We start from the raw sequence: 22,071 nt of genomic DNA on the forward strand, positions 1-22,071 counted from the left end.
CTCAGAAGCCTTTTTAAACCTCAAATACAATGCAAGTTTTACATTTCCACTTTCTCCTGCAACAGGGTGATCAAATTAAGATGATACATCTGTAGAAATGATTACAATTATAATAAATAATAATATGTGCCAATCACATTTCATCAACACTGACAATTAAGACACAATATTTGGACAAAATTGAAATCCACCACCAAAGCAATGACAAAGATGCTGCCATCCTGCATATGGGTATAATATGTGACATGATATACACTCACACTTAGCTATAACACAGAGAAATGTAATACCATGTCAAAAATGTGCTCTATCAGCTTGCCTTGACACTGAAAACAGATTCTGACGAAGATTCAACCCAATTAAGAATCTTTACCATCGGTCAGTGCAGACATAAAAAGGTCCCTTCATATCTCTCTATAAGTTCAATACAATATAGCATTGAATAGTGGTGGACGGTCAATAAGGCAATGGAATAAAGAAGCATTGTTAGTTGTGGCATTGATGATTTACCAAATCAACTGTAAGAAACAGAAATGCTTGATATCATGCTATCAGAATTGTCAAGGTCTGGACCTTTGAACGCAGCTTGGGTTATGTAATAAGCTGTCTAGTACTGGATATAGATCATGTAATAAGCTGTCTAGTACTGGATATGGATAATGTAATAAGCTGTCTAGTACTGGATATAGATAATGTAATAAGCTGTCTAGTACTGGATATAGATAATGTAATAAGCTGTCTAGTACTGGATATAGATCATGTAATAAGCTGTCTAGTACTGGATATGGATAATGTAATAAGCTGTCTAGTACTGGATATAGATAATGTAATACGCTGTCTAGTACTGATATAGATAATGTAATAAGCTGTCTAGTACTGGATATGGATAATGTAATAAGCTGTCTAGTACTGGATATGGATGAATGGTAAGTAACTGCATACTATTTCAATTCAAACAGAATATCCTATTAAATAGCAACAGATATCAATAAAAACAGTTAAAACTTTCAAGTTAAATGACTTACATTATATGGACTCACTTAAAGATTTTTTAAACCTATATAAAATCACCTATAATCAATCAAACTTGCACTGTGGTGGAACTGGGCGTAAGAATCACCCTTGTCTCTCCTATGTGACTGCAGTCCTGTTATTGTCAAAGGGGATTTTACCCAATGTCTCCTTCCCACCTTTGTCTGACAAAGGCTTTGCCCCAGACTCTGTTTTGGACTGGTCCCCATCAGCACCAACAGTAATACTAGCTGGGGTTCTCCCTCTCCCAGCTGTACCCACTGCAGGCCTCTCTGTCTGGGCCAGCCGCTCCACCAGGCCCTGGGGTAGTGGAGGTCTGTAGCGGTGTCTGTAGCCGTAGGCACGGAGATGGTAGGTCCAGTACTCTAGTGTGTACATCAGCTCTGCATCCACATAGTGGAAGGATACTGCCAGGTCTGAGCAGCACTGGGGACCCTGGGGGAGAAAAGCACACACACACACAGTATTCTAAAACGTACTACATGGCCTTTCACTGTATCTGTTGACAGAGCAGAAGACATGAACCAAGGCTCCGAACAGCACCCTTAAAAATATATGGGATTTTTGTATATTAAATTCAACAGCATACCTGACTATTGTGGTGTTCACTGTCTATTTCACATGGCTTCAAGTATCTCGGGTACTCTGAAAATCACATTGCCCGTTTTTGACAGTCAGTCTGATAACCATTTGGAATTAGACTACCTTGGTATCGAACAGCGGAGACACTGGCTGTGTTTCCACCACAAAGATGCTTGTTTACCCCCAATTGTATTGCCATGTGTCTTGATGGTCCCTGTCTGACAGACTCATAATAGACTTCTAATTTGCATTGCAAAGCACAAAGAATTAGAGCTATTATCTGTAACAAATAGGTTCCTATTGTTGACAGAGTTTTGTCTCTACTGCAATCATCCACTTTAGCATCAATGTTATTTATTTATTTTAAAGCTGTACTAACCAGGGCCAAAGACCCAGTTGGACAGATAATCGTAAATTACGAATGTAACTATGGTTCTACGAATACCTGGAAGACCATCAGTATGGCTGCCACAAGCATGCCCATCAGTATGGCTGCCACGAGCATGCCCATCAGTATGGCTGCCACGAGCATGCCATCAGTTGTTGGAGCGTTCGTACCTTCACCAACCCATTCAACTGGAATTGTTGCAGAAGAAGAAGAATGCTGTCCACGCGCTGAGGTGTTATACATGCCCTCATAGTGTGGGAGTTCAGAACCATGCAAACAAAGGTGACCTTTTTGGCTTGGTGTGAAGTTGCTATTTTCGTTGTTCACAGTAAGACCCAGTGCGGTGACGTGGGTCAGTGTCAGCGCTGTGCCAGGGGAGAGGCTGAAGGGTACTACAGCAAACTGGTATGTATGGCCATGGAAGGTGAACCACAGGAAACGCCTTGGTTCCAGTAACACAGGAACGTGAAAGTAAGCGTCCTTTAAGTCCAGGGACGTGAACCATTCCCCTGCGGCTACAGTCTGGAGAACGTTGACCGTCCGCAACATGTGAAAGGAGAGAACTTTTAGGAAAACAATGAACCGCTTTAAATCCAGAACTGGATGGAAGCCTCCGTCTTTCTGCAGAACCAGGAAATAGGTTGAGTGAAAGCCATCTTGCTGTTCTGATGCTTTTACTCTTATGATTGTGCCCTTCTCCAGGAGAGATGTAATCTCCTGGTTGAGGGTGCACGCTTTCAGGAGGTCTGTGACTGAAGTCATTCTGACCCCTGAGAATGGTGGGGGTTGGTGTCGGAACTGCAGACTGTACCCTTGTGAGAGGGTCATCACCACCCATGGGTCTGAGGAATGGGATGCCCAGTAGGTCAGGTGCTGCTGGGTAAATCGGCCGACCTCCACCATTCAGTTTCTGGCAGATAGCGTCCTACTATCCTTGCCGTGGTGGGCGAGAGCCCGCAGGTCAGCCCAGCATCTCTGAAGCTCCGTAAGAAAAGCCGGTGAAAGTAGCACACTGAACGGTGTAGCTGCTGGGGCCTTCTTAAAGAATAGGTTAGCTGCAGGGGCTGTGGCTTGAGGGTCATCAAGCTCTAGCCTAGCTAAGGCAGTACGCAGGACAGTGCGTAGTGAGGCAGAGCTTGCTTCTGACTCAGTGTGATCAAAGCCTCGGAATGACTCCTCTTACCCATCTTTAGCATTGAGACTGAATGGGTCCACAACACTGGTTGGCACCCCCTTCGCCATGTTGGGCTTGTCATCATCCTGGTCACGGCTATCTGAGTCCTCTGTTGTGTCCCCCATGCTGGAGGGAGTGCTAGAATGCCCCGACTCAGGGGGCTCGAAGGAAGGCAAAAGCGTTTTTAGCTGCTCTATCTCAGAAGATAAGGAATTGACCTTCCGAGTGAGGCTCTTATTTTCTGACTTTTCACCGGGGGGGCACCATCGGTTTCGTGGGCTTTCCATCTTTTGGTGGCCATGGGTGGGTCCTGGTGAACAACGCCGGACGCTGGTAAATTATCTGTGAAAACCAGGCCCTCAATTCTGGCTAGCCACGCTTCCCTCACCTTCACAGGCAGGATAGTGCAGTTAATGCAGGGGTCAGTAAGGGGCTCATGCAGATGGCCAACGCCTAGGCAGGCGTGGCACAGGTCATGACCATCATCTGCTTGTAGTTCAGCTCTACAAGAGGAGCAGCCATGCATGCTCAGCATCATGGTGATGCAGTGTTCTCTCAGCTCAGAATGTGAAGAAATGTTTTATAAAATATAGATATAAAATATTTCTTACGCAATATACTGATTAATCCAATTAACTAATATAATAGTAACCGGAGACTGTACAACAGCTACCACAATACACAGTAAAGGTAGAGCTACAATAATCTGGCGGGAGTTGAACAGCAACTGCCAAATAATTTAGGGTGAGCCTAGCTATGACCACAGGGCTGGGGCAGCAGAGATATCATGTTTAAATGTAGGCTTCCAGTATTTATGCGAAACAAGCACGATTGGCCGTCATTTGGTAAACTAAGCTGACAACACACAGTTGTAGCTAGGTTGAGTTGGTAAACTAGCTAGATAGCTAGCTAGCTTGTAGCATGCCAGTAATACACTATATATACAAAAGTATGTGGACACCCCTTCAAAGTAGTGGATTCGCCTATTTCAGCAACACCCGTTGATGACAGGTGTATAAGAATGAGCACACAGCCATGCAATCTCCATAAATTAACATTGGCAGTAGAATGGCCTTACTGAAGAGCTCAGTGACTTTCAACGTGGCACCGTTCGTCAAATTTCTGCCCTGCTAGAGCTGCCTCGGTCCTGTAAGTGCTGTTATAGTGAAGTGGAAACGTCTAGGAGCAACAATGGCTCAGCCGCAAAGCTGAAAAAACACAAGCTCACAGAGAGGGACCGCTGAGTGCTGAAGCGCATAGTGCGTCAAAAAACGTCTCTGCTCGGTTGCAACACTCTTTACCGAGTTCCAAACTGCCAACGTAAGCACAAGAACTGTTCGTCGGGAGCTTCATGAAATGGGTTTCCATGGCCGAGCGGCCGCACACTAGCCTAACATCACCATGCGCAATGCCAAGCGTCGGCTGGAGTGGTGTAAAGCTCGTCGCCATTGGACTCTGGAGCTCTCTGGAGTGATGAATCGCGCTTCACCATCTGGCAGTCCGACGGACGAATCTGGGTTTGGCGGATGCCAGGAGAACGCTACCTGCCCCAATGCACGGTGCCAACTGTACATTTTGGTGGAGGAGGAATAATGGTCTGGGGCTGTTTTTCATGTTTCGGGCTAGGCCCCTTAGTTTCAGTGAAGGGAAATCTTAACGCTACAGCATACAATGACAGTCTAGACGATTCTGTGCTTCCAACTTTGTGGCAACAGTTTGGGGAAGGCCCTTTCCTGTTTCAGCATGAAGCGAGGTCCATACAGAAATGGTTTGTCGAGATCGGTGTGAAAGAACTTGACTGGCCTGCACAGAGCCCTGACCTCAACCCCATCGAACACCTTTGGGATGAATTGGAAGGCCAACTGCGAGCCACGCCTAATCGCCCAACATCAGTGCCCAACCTCACTAATATTCTTGTGGCTGAATGGAAGGAAGTCCCCGCAGCAATGTTCCAACATCTAGTGGAAAGCCTTCCCAGAAGAGTGGAGGCTGTTATAGCAGCAAAGGGGGGACCAACTTCATATTAATGCCCATGATTTTGGAATGAGATGTTCGACGAGCACGTGTCCACATACCTTTGGTAATGTAGTGTACCAGGGGAGAGGGATGCCTAGGGGAGGCAATCCAAATCTCATGTTTTATAGCTGGCTAGGCTAACAACCTTCCTAGACGCAGTTATCTAGGGAATTGACCCGTTCGAGTTTTCAATAGTCGGTGGCCTCGATAACGAGCACAGCAGTGGAGGATATCTTGACAAGGTTAGCACAGGAGTACGGTGGCCAACACACACACTAGCTGGTGGGCTAAGTCAGCACAAGACAAGGAAGCCCGATATCCTCCAATAAAAGGGATAGGTAGGGGAGAGCTGTCACAGCCTTAGAGGGCGAATTTTACGCTCTGACCCACAGGTCACAGGCTGTTGGTGACAGACTGACAGTACACACAACTCACACAGAGTTAAGCTTACCCTACCGGGACCTGGGAAGATGCAATCCGAAAAACAAGAGCAGCGGAGCTGTCAACTTGCGCGATAAGGCTAATCAGTGCATGGCCTGACGTACGGTTTTATATGAACCGTGGAGGCACGTCCTCCCACACTGTCACATCACCGGCGTGACTTTGTTGTTATTAATACTCGACGTGTGCGGAACGCGACAAATATAATCCATACTTTCAACAGTATTGACGGTCTGAAAGGTATGAAGTAGAACCAACATTCATTAACGTTGTCATTCACTGTGAGATATCCTTTACATTATACAGTTGAAGTCGGAAGTTTTTCACATTTCCTGACATTTAATCCTAGTAAAAATTCCCTGTTTTAGGTCAGTTAGGATCACCACTTTATTTTAAGAATGTGAAATGTCAGAATAATAGTAGAGAGAATGATTTATTTAAGCTTTTATGTATTTCATCACATTCCCAGTGGATCAGAAGTTTACATACACTCAATTAGAATTTGGTAGCATTGTCTTTCAATTGTTTAACTTGGGTCAAACGTTTCGGGTAGCCTTCCACAAGCTTCCCACAATAAATTGGGTGAATTTTGGCCCATTCCTCCTGACCGAGCTGGTGTAACTGAGTCAGGTTTATAGGCCTCCTTGCTCGCACACGCTTTTTCAGTTCTGCCCACAAATGTTCTATAGGATTGAGGTCAGGGCTTTGTGATGGCCACTCCAATACCTTCACTTTGTTGTCCTTAAGCCATTTTGCCACAACTTTGGAAGTATGCTTGGGGTCATTGTCCATTTGGAGGACCCATTTGCGACATAGCTTTAACTTCCTGACTGATGTCTTGAGATGTTGCTTCAATAAATCCACATAATTTTCCTTCCTCATGATACCATCTATTTTGTGAAGTGCACCAGTCCCTCCTGCAGCAAAGCACCCCCACAGCATGATGCTGCCACCCCCATGCTTCGCGGATGGTGTTCTTCGGCTTGCAAGAACCCCCTTTTTCCTCCAAACATATTATGGCCAAACAGTTCTATTTTTTTTTCATCAGACCAGAGGACATTTCTCCAAAAAGTATGATCTTTGTCCCCATGTGCAGTTGCAAACCGTAGTCTGGCTTTTTTATGGCGGTTTTGGAGCAGTGGCTTCTTCCTTGCTGAGCGGCCTTTCAGGTTATGTCGATATAGGACTCGTTTTACAGTGGATATAGATACTTTTGTACCTGTGTCCTCCAGCATCTTCACAAGGTCCTTTGCTGTTTTTCTGGGATTTATTTGCACCAAAGTACGTTAATCTCTAGGAGACAGAACGCGTCTCTTTCCTGAGCGGTATGACGGTTGCGTGGTCCCATGGTGTTTATACTTGCGTACTATTGTTTGTACAGATGAACGTGGTACCTTCAGACTTGTGGAGGTCTACAATTATTTTTCTAAGGTCTTGGCTGATTTATTTTGATTTTCCCATGATGTCAAGCAAAAAGGCACTGAGTTTGAAGGTAGGCCTTGATATACATCCACAGGTACACCTCCAATTGACTCAAATGATGTCAATTAGCCTATCAGAAGCTTCTAAAGCCATGACATTATTTTCTGGAATTTTCAAAGCTGTTTAAAGGCACAGTCAACTTCTGACCCACTGGAATTGTGATAGAGTGAATTATAAGTGAAATAATCTGTCTGTAAACAATTGTTGGAAAAATGACTTGTGTTATGCGCAAAGTAGATGTCCTAACCGACTTGCCAAAACTATAGTTTGTTAACAAGAAATGTGTGGATTGGTTGAAAAACGAGTTTTAATGACTCCAACCTAAGTGTATGTAAACTTCCGACTTCAACTGTAGTTTATATTCAGGCTGTTTTGTTCATTGAAAATAAATGTGAATATACCATATTTTGCACCTAGAGGGTTTGCGTAAGACAGTGATGCCCTGGTGAAACGATGCCCTACCTACACACTTTAATAGATCAAAAACACTTGGTGTCACAGGAGGATGGTGGCACCTTAATTGGCTGGAGTGGAATGGTTGGAATAGTATAAAATGCATCAAACATACTTTCCATGTGTTTGATGCCAATCCATTCGCTGAAATCATATACATCCCCAGGAAGAATATGACAAGTGATAACTTAGATATGATCATTTTCACGTTTTCATAAATTCTTAGTATACGTAACTCCCAAACGTTCTAAGGCATTTGTGAAAATTCTATAGCAATATAGAGTGGGAAAGCGGCAGTGCGTTTCGACAATTAATAGACACTGCAGTAAATGAAACCTAATAAAAACATCTGTCTCGTCCAATACCGGAGTCTATGCAGACCGGTGCACCATAGCCAATCAGAGCTACTGTAGGACTTTATGCAAACAAGCCATTGCCACACAGGCCTGTCATCACTCACATTCATTATTGCAACAGCGTGACTTTAGATCCATTAGAACGCATTCGCCAAAAGCCACAAAATACACCCGAATGGATTTCTGCAAATATGTCAATACCACGGGAGTCCTCTTACATTTGGGAACTTTACAGTCCTATTGATCAAACAACCATGAAAAGGTAGGCGCTTGCTCCCTCAGTTATGTACATCAACAAGATCAACAACTAATGCTAGCCAGAGCAAGATGAGCAAAAATATAACGAAGGAACATTAGACAAACTTTTTCAGGTAGTTGGCCATCAAAATTGCACTGATAAAACGATGGGGAATTGTAGCCTACTCGTCCTTCTGCACCTTGCCTGCCTGGCTAAAGTTGGCAATGCATGCTTGTCCCAACCAAGCTACTTCCATACACAAATGAGAGAACACCTCACCCTGACCATTTTACTTGCCCTAGCAGAGCTGGTTAGCTAGGCTGTTTGCATGTTATCTAGAGCGTTCGTGACTAACTATTGTTTTGCCTACGTTTATTGACAACGGTCATATTCAGCAGGTGTTGCTAAATTCATCAGTTATTCTGCGCTCTGGCACACTCAGACGAGTGTTCTGAAATCGGAGTATATAGCCAGAGTGAATTTGCGAACGCAAGAGATATGCTAACTGGATAACAGTCGTTCATATTCTTGCTAGGTAACCAAATGACACCTGCATCTCTAGCTGTGTATAGCCACCGAAATGACATGACACTCCAATGACATGACATGATGTTCTCCTAGCAGCTAGCTAGCTATCTAGCTAATGTTAGACTCTGTGTTTTTAGCTTGCTACATAAATAGATATGCTAGCTTATTAGCCACGTTATGACTGACTTGTGATCATTGCCCTTGCTAGTTTGATTGTATTGACATTCCCAGCCTTAGTTACATTCATCCATTTTTGTCCAAAATATTGAGTCATTGAAACTGAAACAGTGTATCCCGAATGGAGGCAGCAAACAATGTACCAGGCCAGCTGTGATTTACAACCTGATAGCAATATTACCAAGAAATGTATTGGTTCAGTATATTAATCATGCATTGAACTGCATCCATCTATTATAACAACAATGCCTTAGTGTACGTCATGGAATGTTGAGTCAAATGTAACCTATTTTTAAAACCTCTTATAAAGTTGGTTTTGTAGCATAAACTGGGAATTTTACATTTTTGACTGATATTATGGTTGTCTATTTGTTTCATATCTGCAAAGTAGTTAAAACGCTGTCAGTTCCACTTTAATAAATGGGTGAAACTGAAAGCCACCAAGTAAGAACAACTAGACAGACCTCTACGATGGGGTAGTAGCAGTAACTCCAGTACCAGAAGCTCTTGGAGAACTTCCCGGTCAGATGATGCTCGGGAACAAACGGATGAAACGTCTCCCGTTGCAACGTATCTCTCGAGTCCATAGCCAGAACACCCATCTTCTCCAGACACTGTCCCAGAGCCAAGTCCTCCACAGGGGTGGTATGGGTACACACCTTGGTCTTGAACCCCTCCACAAACCTCCTGAGGGCTTCTTTACTCAACACATATCCTGCTCCGCCACTCATGTAACCCTGCTTGGCGTAGGGCTTGAAGCGCTTGCCGAAGTAGAGGGGCTCCTCCGGCGTGTGATTGGACAGGACCCAGCGGAGGTTGTCCACCACTATGAAGGTGTCGTCGTCCGCCTTGAGGAACCAGTCGGCATCATTCCCATGATGCTCCAGGGCGTAGTGGAAGGCCCTGATGGTCTTCCAGTAAAGCTGGTCGCGGCCCTCCCCTGTGCCGAGCCCCACTGTGGGGAAGTCTGGAGAAGAAGAATGCTTTATTGCCCATTTTCCTACATTTCACCAACACTGGATGGAGAGCAGTTAGGGTTAAGTGCATTGCTCAAGGGCACAACAGCAGGAGACAGCATCTAGGATACTTTCAACCAGATTTTTCCCGTCGGTCATGGGATTCGAACCGGCCCGCCTCTCTGCCCTCTAGGCTACCTGGCTGGGTACCTACCTGGGTCGTCGACAGAGCTCATGAAGACCACCACGTTGCAGTGGCGGCTCCAGGTAGCCTTTACGTGGCGGGCCTTGGTCTGCAGGTTACTGGGACCAGTCATCACCCAGCAAAGGATGCGCACCTTCTGGTACAGCTCGTCTGCCATGCGACTGTCCTCACCTGAACACCATAGCCAAATTAGAAACAACTTTAATTGATGGTAGAGAGACACTGTATAGTATTCATATTTCTATGGCGAGATGTATGGATGTTTTGGAAAGAGCCAATTAAGTTAAATAATTAAGTGTCTTGACAATTGTGGCAACCAAGAGGTCTATTTTCTATATTAAAATACACAACACACACCTTTAATACTTCCACACAGATTTATGAGAAACTTCAGAGGAAATGTACAGTGGGGAAAAAAAGTATTTAGTCAGCCACCAATTGTGCAAGTTCTCCCACTTAAAAAGATGAGAGAGGCCTGTAATTTTCATCATAGGTACACGTCAACTAAACTATGACAGACAAATTGAGAATTTTTTTTCCAGAATATCGCATTGTAGGATTTTTAATGAATTTATTTGCAAATTATGGTGGAAAATAAGTATTTGGTCAATAACAAAAGTTTCTCAATACTTTGTTATATACCCTTTGTTGGCAATGACACAGGTCAAACATTTTCTGTAAGTCTTCACAAGGTTTTCACACACTGTTGCTGGTATTTTGGCCCATTCCTCCATGCAGATCTCCTCTAGAGCAGTGATGTTTTGGGGCTGTCGCTGGGCAACACGGACTTTCAACTCCCTCCAAAGATTTTCTATGGGGTTGAGATCTGGAGACTGGCTAGGCCACTCCAGGACCTTGAAATGCTTCTTACGAAGCCGCTCCTTCATTGCCCGGGCGGTGTGTTTGGGATCATTGTCATGCTGAAAGACCCAGCCACGTTTCATCTTCAATGCCCTTGCTGATGGAAGGAGGTTTTCACTCAAAATCTCACGATACATGGCCCCATTCATTCTTTCCTTTACACGGATCAGTCGTCCTGGTCCCTTTGCAGAAAAACAGCCCCAAAGCATGATGTTTCCAGCCCCATGCTTCACAGTAGGTATGGTGTTCTTTGGATGCAACTCAGCATTCTTTGTCCTCCAAACACGACGAGTTGAGTTTTGACCAAAAAGTTCTATTTTGGTTTCATCTGACCATATGACATTCTCCCAATCCTCTTCTGGATCATCCAATGCACTCTAGCAAACTTCAGACGGGCCTGGAAATGTACTGGCTTAAGCAGGGGGACACGTCTTGCATTGCAGGATTTGAGTCCCTGGCGGCGTAGTGTGTTACTGATGGTAGGCTTTGTTACTTTGGTCCCAATTTGCAAATAAATTCATTAAAAATCCTACAATCTGATTTTCTGGAGAAAAAAATTCTCAATTTGTCTGTCATAGTTGACGTGTACCTATGATGAAAATTACAGGCCTCTCATCTTTTTAAGTGGGAGAACTTGCACAATTGGTGGCTGACTAAATACTTTTTTCCCCCACTGTATTTCCTTTAACTTGAAGAGGTCATGGGTCTTATTGGGCCTGTATACCTGTGTGGTGCAGGTGGTTGAGGTTGATGAGGGCTGCTCCTTCCACCCTCCAGTTATTACTGTCTCTAGCCTGTCTCTCCTTCGCCAACGCTGCTACTGAGCTGTCCTGGCCCTCTCCCAGCACAAGGGGCTCCATGCTCATCTCGAACCACACCTTTTTTTTACAAATAAAGATGACGTGGTTCAAGTTCAACTAAGTTTACTGACTGATAACATCATCATACCATAGCGGGTATAAAAAAATACAGTAGGTACAGTCAACGGTAACAACAATGCAAGGAGAGAGTACCGTAATTACAGGTGTATAGGACTACCTGAATAAGAATTACAGGTGTATAGGGCTACCTGAATAGTAATTCCAGGTGTATAGGGCTACCTGAATAGTAATTACAGGTGTATAGGGCTACCTGAATAGTAATTACAGGTGTATAGGTAAGGCTACCTGAATAGTAATTCCAGGTGTATAGTTAAGGCTACCTGAATAGTAATTCCAGGTGTATAGGCTTACCTGAACAGTAATTACAGGTGTATAGGGCTAACTGAATAGTAATTCCAAGTGTATAGGGCTACCTGAATAGTAATTACAGGTGTATAGGCTTTCCTGAACAGTAATTACAGGTGTATAGGGCTACCTGAATAGTAATTACAGGTACAGGTGTATAGGGCTACCTGAATAGTAATTACAGGTGTATAGGGCTACCTGAATAGTAATTACAGGTGTATAGGGCTACCTGAATAGTAATTACAGGTGTATAGGGCTACCTGAATACTAATTACAGGTGTATATGGCTACCTGAATAGTAATGACAGGTGTATAGGTAAGAATCCCTAGATAGTAATTACAAGTGTATAGGGCTACCTGAATAGTAATTACAGGTGTGTAGTGTTACCTGAATAGTAATTACAGGTGTATAGGTAGGGCAAGCTGAAGAGTAATTACAGGTGTGTGGGGCTACCTGAATAGTAATGACAGGTGTATAGGGCTACCTGAATAGTAATTATAGGTGTATAGGGCTACCTGAAGAGTAATTACAGGTGTGTAGGGCTACCCGAATAGTAATTACAGGTGTATATGGCTACCAGAATAGTAATGACAGGTGTATATGGCTACCTGAATAGTAATGCCAGGTGTATAGGTAAGAATCCCTAGATAGTAATTACAAGTGTATAGGGCTACCTGAATAGTAATTACAGGTGTGTAGGGCTACCTGAATAGTAATTAAATGTTTATAGGGCTACCTGAATAGTAATTACAGGTGTATAGGTAGGGCAAGCTGATTAGTAATTACATGTGTATAGGTAGGGCTACCTGAATAGTATTTACAGGTGTATAGTGTTACCTGAAGTGTAATTACAGGTGTATAGGGCTAACTGAATAGTAATTACAGGTGTATAGGTAGGGCTAGCTGAATAGTAATTACAGGTGTAAAGGGCTACCTGAATAGGAATTACAGGTATATAGGGCTACCTATATAGTAATTACAGGTGTATAGGTAGGGCTACCTGAATACTAATTACAGGTGTATATGTTCCTGATTAGTAATTACAGGTGTATAGAGCTACCTGAATAGTAATTACAGGTGTATAGGTCTACCTGAATAGTAATTTCAGGTGTATAGGTAGGGCTACCTGAATACTAATTACAGGTGTACAGGTACGACAACCTGAATAATAATTACAGGTGTATAGGGCTACCTGAATAGTAATTACAGGTGTATAGGGCTACCTGAATACTAATTACAGGTTTATAGGTCTACCTGAATAGTAATTACAGGTGTATAGGTAGGGCTACCTGAATAGTAATTACAGGTGTATAGGCAGGGCTAGCTGAATAGTAATTACAAGTGTATAGGGCTACCTATATAGTAATTCTAGGTGTATATGTTCCTGAATAGTAATTACGGGTGTATAGGGCTACCTGAATAGTAATTACAGGTTTATAAGTCTACCTGAATACTAATTAAAGGTGTATAGGTAGGGCTACCTGAATACTAATTACAGGTGTATATGTAGGGCTACCTGAATAGTAATTACAGGTGTATAGGGTTACCTGAATAGTAATTACAGGTGTATAGGTAGGGCTACCTGAATAGTAATTACAGGTGTATAGGCAGGGCTACCTGAATAGTAATTACAGGTGTATAGGTAGAGCTACCTGAATAGTAATTACAGGTGTATAGGTAGGGCTACCTGAATAGTAATTACAGGTGTATAGAGCTACCTGAATAGGAATTACAGGTGTATAGAGCTTACTAGATAGTAATTACAGGTGTATAGGGCTAACTGAATAGTAATTACAGGTGTATAGGGCTACCTGAATAGTAATGACAGGTGTATAGGTAGGGCTACCTGAATAGTAATTACAGGTGTATAGGGTTACCTGAATAGTATTTACAGGTGTATAGGGCTACCTGAATAGTATTTTTAGGTGTATAGGGCTACATGAATAGTAATTACAGGGGTATAGGGCTAGCTGAAGAGTAATTACAGGTGTATAGGGCTACCTGAATAGTAATTACAGGTGTATAGGGCTAACTGAATAGTAATTACAGGTGTATAGGGCTACCTGAATAGTAATGACAGGTGTATAGGTAGGGCAAGCTGATTAGTAATTACAGGTGTATAGGTAGGGCTACCTGAATAGTATTTTTAGGTGTATAGGGCTACATGAATAGTAATTCCAGGTGTATAGGGCTACCTGAATAGTATTTACAGGTGTATAGTGTTACCTGAAGAGTAATTACAGGTGTATAGGGCTACCTGAATAGTAATTACAGCTGTATAGGGCTACCTGAAGAGTAATTACAGGTGTGTAGGGCTACCTGAATAGTAATTAAATGTTTATAGGGCTACCTGAATAGTAATTACAGGTGTATAGGTAGGGCAAGCTGATTAGTAATTACATGTGTATAGGTAGGGCTACCTGAATAGTATTTACAGGTGTATAGTGTTACCTGAAGAGTAATTACAGGTGTATAGGGCTAACTGAATAGTAACTACAGGTGTATAGGTAGGGCTAGCTGAATAGTAATTACAGGTGTAAAGGGCTACCTGAATAGGAATGACAGGTATATAGGGCTACCTATATAGTAATTACAGGTGTATACGTAGGGCTACCTGAATACTAATTACAGGTGTATATGTTCCTGAATAGTAATTACAGGTGTATAGGGCTACCTGAATACTAATTACAGGTTTATAGGTCTACCTGAATAGTAATTACAGGTGTATAGGTAGGGCTACCTGAATACTAATTACAGGTGTATAGGTACGACTACCTGAATACTAATTACAGGTGTATAGGTACGACTACCTGAATAATAATTACAGGTGTATAGGGCTACCTGAATAGTAATTACAGGTGTATAGGGCTACCTGAATACGAATTACAGGTTTATAGGTCTACCTGAATAGTAATTACAGGTGTATAGGTAGGGCTACCTGAATAGTAATTACAGGTGTATAGGCAGGGCTAGCTGAATAGTAATTACAAGTGTATAGGCAGGGCTAGCTGAATAGTAATTACAGGTGTATAGGTAGGGCTACCTGAAAAGTAATTACAGGTGTATAGGTAGGGCTACCTGAATAGTAATTACAGGTGTAAAGGGCTACCTGAATAGTAATTACAGGTGTATAGGGCTACCTGAATAGTAATTACAGGTTTATAAGTCTACCTGAATACTAATTACAGGTGTATAGGTACGACTACCTGAATAATAATTACAGGTGTATAGGGCTACCTGAATAGTAATTACAGGTGTATAGTGTCACGAACCGGCTCAAGTTCGTAACAAAAGGGAGACACGTGGAGACAAGGAGTACTCAAAGTATATATTTATTAATTAAAGTAAACTAAATCAAATAACAATGGCGTGTGTAATCAGTAATCAGTAGTGTACGTGAGTGTTTGCATGCATAAATGTAATATGGAAAAGTGTTGAAAAGTGCCAAAGCAAACAACCCAAAAAGGCCTCAAAAATATCACAACCAAGATCAAAGTAACTGCCTGGAGAGAGTCTCCCCAATGAATGTGGAAGAGGCCCATTTATCCTGGGACACACCCGGCCCAGGTGTTTCCATGTAACTGACGACCCCCCAACTCCGCCCACCGGCATCCTAATAAGGAAACAAGAGCAAAGAGAGAATACGGCAGACAGAGTGGGAGGGTCGTCACACCCCCCCATAAGACCGGGGACCAACAAGGACCCCGGCCCAACGTACCAGCCCCTGCGTCCCAAACCGACAAGTTGTACCTGTTCACCCCCTCCACTTGCCCCACCCATCATCCTCCTCTCCAGACCTCAGCAACCTTTACCCAGGAAGCAACCTTTAAGAGGAAAGAAAAACACAAGACTAGGAGGGGACAAACAGGAAAGATAGAACATGACAAAATCAAACACTGGTCGGTCACATCAATATTCATGAACAGGGCGCACGAGAGAGCGCATCAGCAATCACGTTATCAGTCCCCCGGATGTGCCGCACATCTAGATGGAAAGATTGTAAAAATAAACACCATCTCATTATCCTCTGATTAGGACACCTCATGGACCTCAAAAATGTGAGAGGGTTATGGTCGGTGTAAACCACAATAGGTACTACACCCGACCCAACATACACTTCAAAGTGTTGTGGCGCCCATATAAGTGCTAATGCTTCTTTTTCAATGACAGAATAGTTCAACTGATAATGGTTAAACTTTTTGGAAAAGAAACTAACAGGCCTCTCAACCCCAGCCACATCTGCTTGCAGCAACACTGCACCCGCCCCCACATGACTAGCATCCACCTGCAAGGTAAATGACAAATCCACACGAGGAGCAGCCAGTACCGGAGTTGAAGTAAGCAACCTCTTTGCATCTTCGAAAGCCTGTTGACAATGAGAAGACCATACGTACACAGCCTTAGCTTTCAGCAAATCTGTCAAGGGAGCGACCACAGTAGAGAAGTTCCTACAAAAACCACGATAATACCCAATCATTCCCAAGAAACGCATCAGTTCCTTTTTAGTAGTTGGTAGTGGAAAAGCATCAATAGCTACCACTTTAGCCCGAACAGGACGCACTTCACCCTGCCCAACCACCTTTCCAAGGTATGTCACAGTCGCCTGAGCAAACTCACATTTAGCCAAATTTATCGTGGAGACGACCCGCAGCCAGACGTTCGAACAAGGCTTGAATACGGGACAGATGTTCCTCCCAAGTATCTGCATATATCACTACATCGTCCAGATAAACAGCGCACCCGGCCAGACCAGAGACAACCCTGTTCATAAGTCGCTGAAAAGTTGCAGGCGCATTACGCAGCCCGAAACTCATAACCGAATACGAGTACAGACCAAAAGGTGTAATAAAGGCAGAGATTTCACGTGCCCTACTCGTCAGTGGCACCTGCCAATAGCCCCTTTAACAGGTCAAATTTGCTCACAAACTTAGCTGCGCCGACTTGATCAACGCAGTCCTCCATCCGAGGAAGAGGAAATGAATCCGGCTTAGTGACATCGTTTACCTTACGGTAGTCCGTACAAAAATCTGTTTGTTCCATCCGATTTACTGACCAAGATACAGGGAGAAGCCCAACTGGAGAAAGAAGGCTCTGCTATTTTACTCTCCAGCATGTACCTGACCTCAGCATCCAGACAACGCAGTTTCTCTGAAGAAACTCTATAGAACCGTTGACGAATGGGGTCAGCATCTCCAATGTCAATATCATGTTCTATTAAGTTTGTACGTGTTGGTGTATCAGAAAACAACCCTGGAAATCTCCGAATCAGACCCACCATCTCTTTCCGCCCCATCAACAGGTAGATGAGTAAGAAGACTATCTAAAATCTCCAGTGTCTCTGAATTCTTCAATCTACCCTGCAGTATGCAATCGTCGGGACCAGAAACATCTTCCTGCTCCTGCACAGACCTAGCATGACCAGAATCCAGGAAATAAACAGTATCAGCCAAAAGAACAGCCTTACCGTCCCTCTGTAGACTCCCCCTGTTCAGTCTCTGAGGAACGTGCATAATAGGGTTTTTAACAAATTTATATGGCACAGTTGATGTGCTTTCCTCCGTTCTGGAGTGGCAACTAGATAATTTTGCTCAGTGTCCTGGCGCACCACTGTATATGGACCTTGAAACTTGGCTTGAAAAGGAGAACCAACAATTGGCAGCAGAGCCAGAACCTGATCACCTGGACTAAAGTGACGAGGCTCAGCTCGCCGATCATATATGCTCTTCATCCTGTCCTGTGAAGATGATAGCTTCTCTTTAGCCATTTCACCAGCGGCATACAAGCGTCGCCGAAAATCACACACATATGATAACAGGGACTGAGGAGGCTCGGGAGACTTCCAGTCATCCTGGAGAACAGATAAAAGCCCACGCACCTTATGTCCAAACACTAGGTCATTTGGGCTAAAACCTGTGCTCTCCTGTGAAACCTCCCTAGCAGCTAACAGTAACCAAGGCAACCCCTCCTCCCAATCCTTATCCATCTCAGTACAATAAGATCTCAACAAAGACTTAAGCGTTTGATGGAAACGTTCCAGTGCTCCTTGACTTTGGGCATGATAAGCGCTAGCCAAGTTGTGTTTAATATGGAGTTGTTGGAGAACCTGTCCAAAGAGATTAGAGGTGAAATTAGATCCTTGATCACTTTGAATGACCTTAGGGATTCCAAACAGTGAGAAAAACAGAGTCAAAGCTTTTAACACAGACTTACTCGTGATAGACCTGAGAGGATAGGCAGCAGGAAACCTAGTGGTCTGACACATCACAGTCAACAAATAATTACTACCCTTTCTGGAACGAGGCAGAGGACCAACACAGTCAATAATCAGATACTCAAAAGGGTTACTGAGTACAGGAATAGGGAACAGTGGTACCGGCTTAATAGCTTGATTAGGTTTACCAGTTAATTGACAGGTGTGACAAGTTTTGATGAAATCAGAAACATCCCTCTTTAATCTTGGCCAAAAAATTTTTCGTAATATGCGATTGTAGGTTTTTCTCACACCCATATGCCCAGCAACGTCGTTGTGAGAAGTTGTCAACACTAACTCACGAAGCTTAACTGGTACCACAACCTGACTAATCGCCTCCCCCAGAAAACAACTACCATGAGACATCCACTTTCTCATCAGGACCTCCTCTTGGAGAAAATAGCCCTGTGCGACATCTCCCAACTGTTCCACAGACACAATTTGGTCCCGCAACTCTTCTAATGTAGGGTCAGTCCGTTGCGCTCGATTAAATCGGAGCGGGATACAGATAACGGGATAACAGGAAAAACAGTAACAGACTTCTTTATGGTATTCTCGTTAGCCAGCTCCGTGACCAGGTCGTCATGGATCATAGAACGCGTCACTGCACACGCAGAAAACACCTCTGGGAAATCCTGCGCACTCTCATCAGGAATCCCTACAATTGACGGCTTAGTGGAAACCACTAAAGATGGAGACACGATAGGCCACACACGCTCCCCAGCCAAGTTATTTCCAAGGATCACGTCAATACCCTCAATAGGCAATGAAGGACGCACCCCCACAACAACCTCACCTTTCACCAGTCCACAATCCAACATCAGTTTATGCAATGGAACTGACAGAGTGTTCAAACCTATTCCCTGATTAGAACACTATTCCCGAATCAGTCTCCGCAGAGAAGGGTAACACAGACTCAACACAAATGATTCAGAGGCACCTGTGTCTCTTAGGATCTTTACTGGCACTAGGTTCTTACTTCCTACCATAGACACAAAACCCTCCGTAACGAAAGGTAAATAGTCGGGATCAATATAACCCTTCACCTGGCTCCGGGCAGGAGACAATGCGTCATGAGTGAACTGATGTGGAACAGGCGCGGCTAACGCTGCAGGCCTCGATTTTCCATAAGCACCTGTACTGAATTTACCCCTAGATCTAAGAATCGGACATTCATTTTTCCAATGACCTAATTCTTGACAGTAGTGACACTCTTGACCAACGTCAGTTTTACCACGGGTATCAGGCTCAACCCTATTTGAATGAAACTCTGCCCGGGAACCGAAGTATCTCGGCGAGCGAGGCCCAAATCTCGCGAACGCCCCCACTCACTCCGAATACGGGGTTCGCAAAAACATTTTTGTGAGTCAACACATATTCATCTGCCAAAACCGCAGCTTCAGCAACAGTCTTTATTTTTCGTTCGTTAATGTACGTCGCTATACGATCAGGGATTGTGTCCTTAAATTGTTCTAACATAATCAGATCACACAGCCCTTGGAAAGTCATAACTGCAGAGGCAGAACACCAGCGATTGAACTGTGAAGATAATATTCGCGCAAACTCAACATGAGTCTGCTGATCATCCCTTTTTAAAGTTCTAAATCGTTGGCGGTAAGCCTCAGGGACCAATTCGTAACTCTGTAACACAGCCGTTTTAACCTTCTCATAACTAACACTGTCTGCTACGCTAAGAGCTGAATATGCTTCTTGCGCTTTACCAGTCAGCACACACTGCAACATCAAAGTGCGATCAGAATCAGGCCAACTCCTAGCGTCAGCAACACGCTCAAACAACGAAAAGAATGTCTCCGGGTCCTTTTCATTAAACTGGGGCAACAACCGTAAATTCCCTACAACATCAAATGACTCTGGATTACGACCAAAAGAGGAACGACCCCTAGGTAACTCTGGGTCACCTTCCCAGAGCAAACTCTCCCCTGAGAGCTTTCCTTCCCTAACCAACTCTAGTCGCTCTTGTTGCAGCTTGATTTTAGCACGCTCCATATCCTGTTTAAATTCCAATTCCCTTTCATATCTTACACGATCATGCTCCATTTTAGCTTGTTCATGCTCCATTTTAGCTTGTTCATGCTCTAGCTGTAACAGAAGCAGTTCCTTCTGCTGTTCAAAAAGAAGACTACTATGACTAACCGATGGAGCGGTCATTGTAACATATCGGGGAGACAACGTGTCCTCAGCAGAGGCTGCCCCAGTGGTAACATCCAGAATACCACTCTCCATCAAATTGGCCTTCAATATTAACCTAATAGAATTTTTTAGACGTTTATCACTAATTTCAACCTTGTAGTGTTCAGCAACCTTCAACAGCTGTTCTTTAGTACATAATTCTAACAGTTCTTCTGATGGAAAGCGAATGAACTCGTCTACATTAGACGCCATAATCAGGGAAAAAAAAAATATATATATATACAGTGGGGAAAAAAAGTATTTAGTCAGGCACCAATTGTGCAAGTTCTCCCACTTAAAAAGATGAGAGAGGCCTGTAATTTTCATCATAGGTACACGTCAACTATGACAGACAAAATGAGAAAAAAAAATCCAGAAAATCACATTGTAGGATTTTTTATGAATTTATTGGCATATGATGGTGGAAAATAAGTATTTGGTCAATAACAAAAGTTTCTCAATACTTTGTTATATACCCCTTTGTTGGCAATGACACAGGTCAAACGTTTTCTGTAAGTCCTCACAAGGTTTTCACACACTGTTGCTGGTATTTTGGCCCATTCCTCCATGCAGATCTCCTCTAGAGCAGTGATGTTTTGGGGCTGTCGCTGGGCAACATGGACTTTCAACTCCCGCCAAAGATTTTCTATGGGGTTGAGATCTGGAGACTGGCTAGGCCACTCCAGGACCTTGAAATGCTTCTTACGAAGCCATTCCTTCGTTGCCCGGGCGGTGTGTTTGGGATCATTGACATGCTGAAAGACCCAGCCACGTTTCATCTTCAATGCCCTTGCTGATGGAAGGAGGGTTTCACTCAAAATCTCACGATACATGGCCCCATTCATTCTTTCCTTTACACGGATCAGTCGTCCTGGTCCCTTTGCAGAAAAACAGCCCCAAAGCATGATGTTTCCAACCCCATGCTTCACAGTAGGTATGGTGTTCTTTGGATGCAACTCAGCATTCTTTGTCCTCCAAACATGACGAGTTGAGTTTTTACCAAAAAGTTATATTTTGGTTTCATCTGACCATATGACATTCTCCCAATCCTCTTCTGGATCATCCAAATGCACTTCAGACGGGCCTGGACATGTACTGGCTTAAGCAGGGGGGACACGTCTCGCACTGCAGGATTTGAGTCCCTGGCGGCGTAGTGTGTTACTGATGGTTGGCTTTGTTACTTTGGTCCCAGCTCTCTGCAGGTCATTCACTAGGTCCCCCGTGTGGTTCTGGGATTTTTACTCACCGTTCTTGTGATCATTTTGACCCCACGGGGTGAGATCTTGCGTGGAGCCCCAGATCGAGGGAGATTATCAGTGGTCTTGTATGTCTTCCATTTCCTAATAATTGCTCCCACAGTTGATTTCTTCAAACCAAGCTGCTTACCTATTGCAGATTCAGTCTTCCCAGCCTGGTGCAGGTCTACAATTTTGTTTTTGGTGTCCTTTGACAGCTCTTTGGTCTTGGCCATTGTGAAGTTTGGAGTGTGACTGTATGAGGTTGTGGACAGGTGTC

At 43.7% G+C, this 22,071-nt stretch overlaps 1 protein-coding gene across 2 annotated transcripts in view; it reads right to left on the minus strand.

The window, feature by feature from the left end:
- Window positions 1–6: 6 nt before the first annotated feature.
- LOC121537885 (glycoprotein-N-acetylgalactosamine 3-beta-galactosyltransferase 1-B) overlaps window positions 7–22,071 on the minus strand; it is a 40,066-nt gene continuing 18,001 nt past the window's right edge. For both annotated transcript variants that reach the window (XM_041845520.2, XM_041845519.2), the window contains exons 3-6: window positions 11,614–11,767; window positions 10,038–10,199; window positions 9,332–9,834; window positions 7–1,467 (exon numbers count right to left, since the gene is read on the minus strand). In XM_041845520.2, the coding sequence (XP_041701454.1) occupies window positions 1,132–1,467; window positions 9,332–9,834; window positions 10,038–10,199; window positions 11,614–11,767 (1,155 nt within the window). In that variant the 3' untranslated portion in view covers window positions 7–1,131. The remainder of the gene's footprint in view (window positions 1,468–9,331; window positions 9,835–10,037; window positions 10,200–11,613; window positions 11,768–22,071) is intronic.

This window comes from Coregonus clupeaformis, chromosome 24 (assembly GCF_020615455.1).
Source record: "Coregonus clupeaformis isolate EN_2021a chromosome 24, ASM2061545v1, whole genome shotgun sequence".
In the NCBI taxonomy this organism is placed as follows: domain Eukaryota; kingdom Metazoa; phylum Chordata; class Actinopteri; order Salmoniformes; family Salmonidae; genus Coregonus; species Coregonus clupeaformis.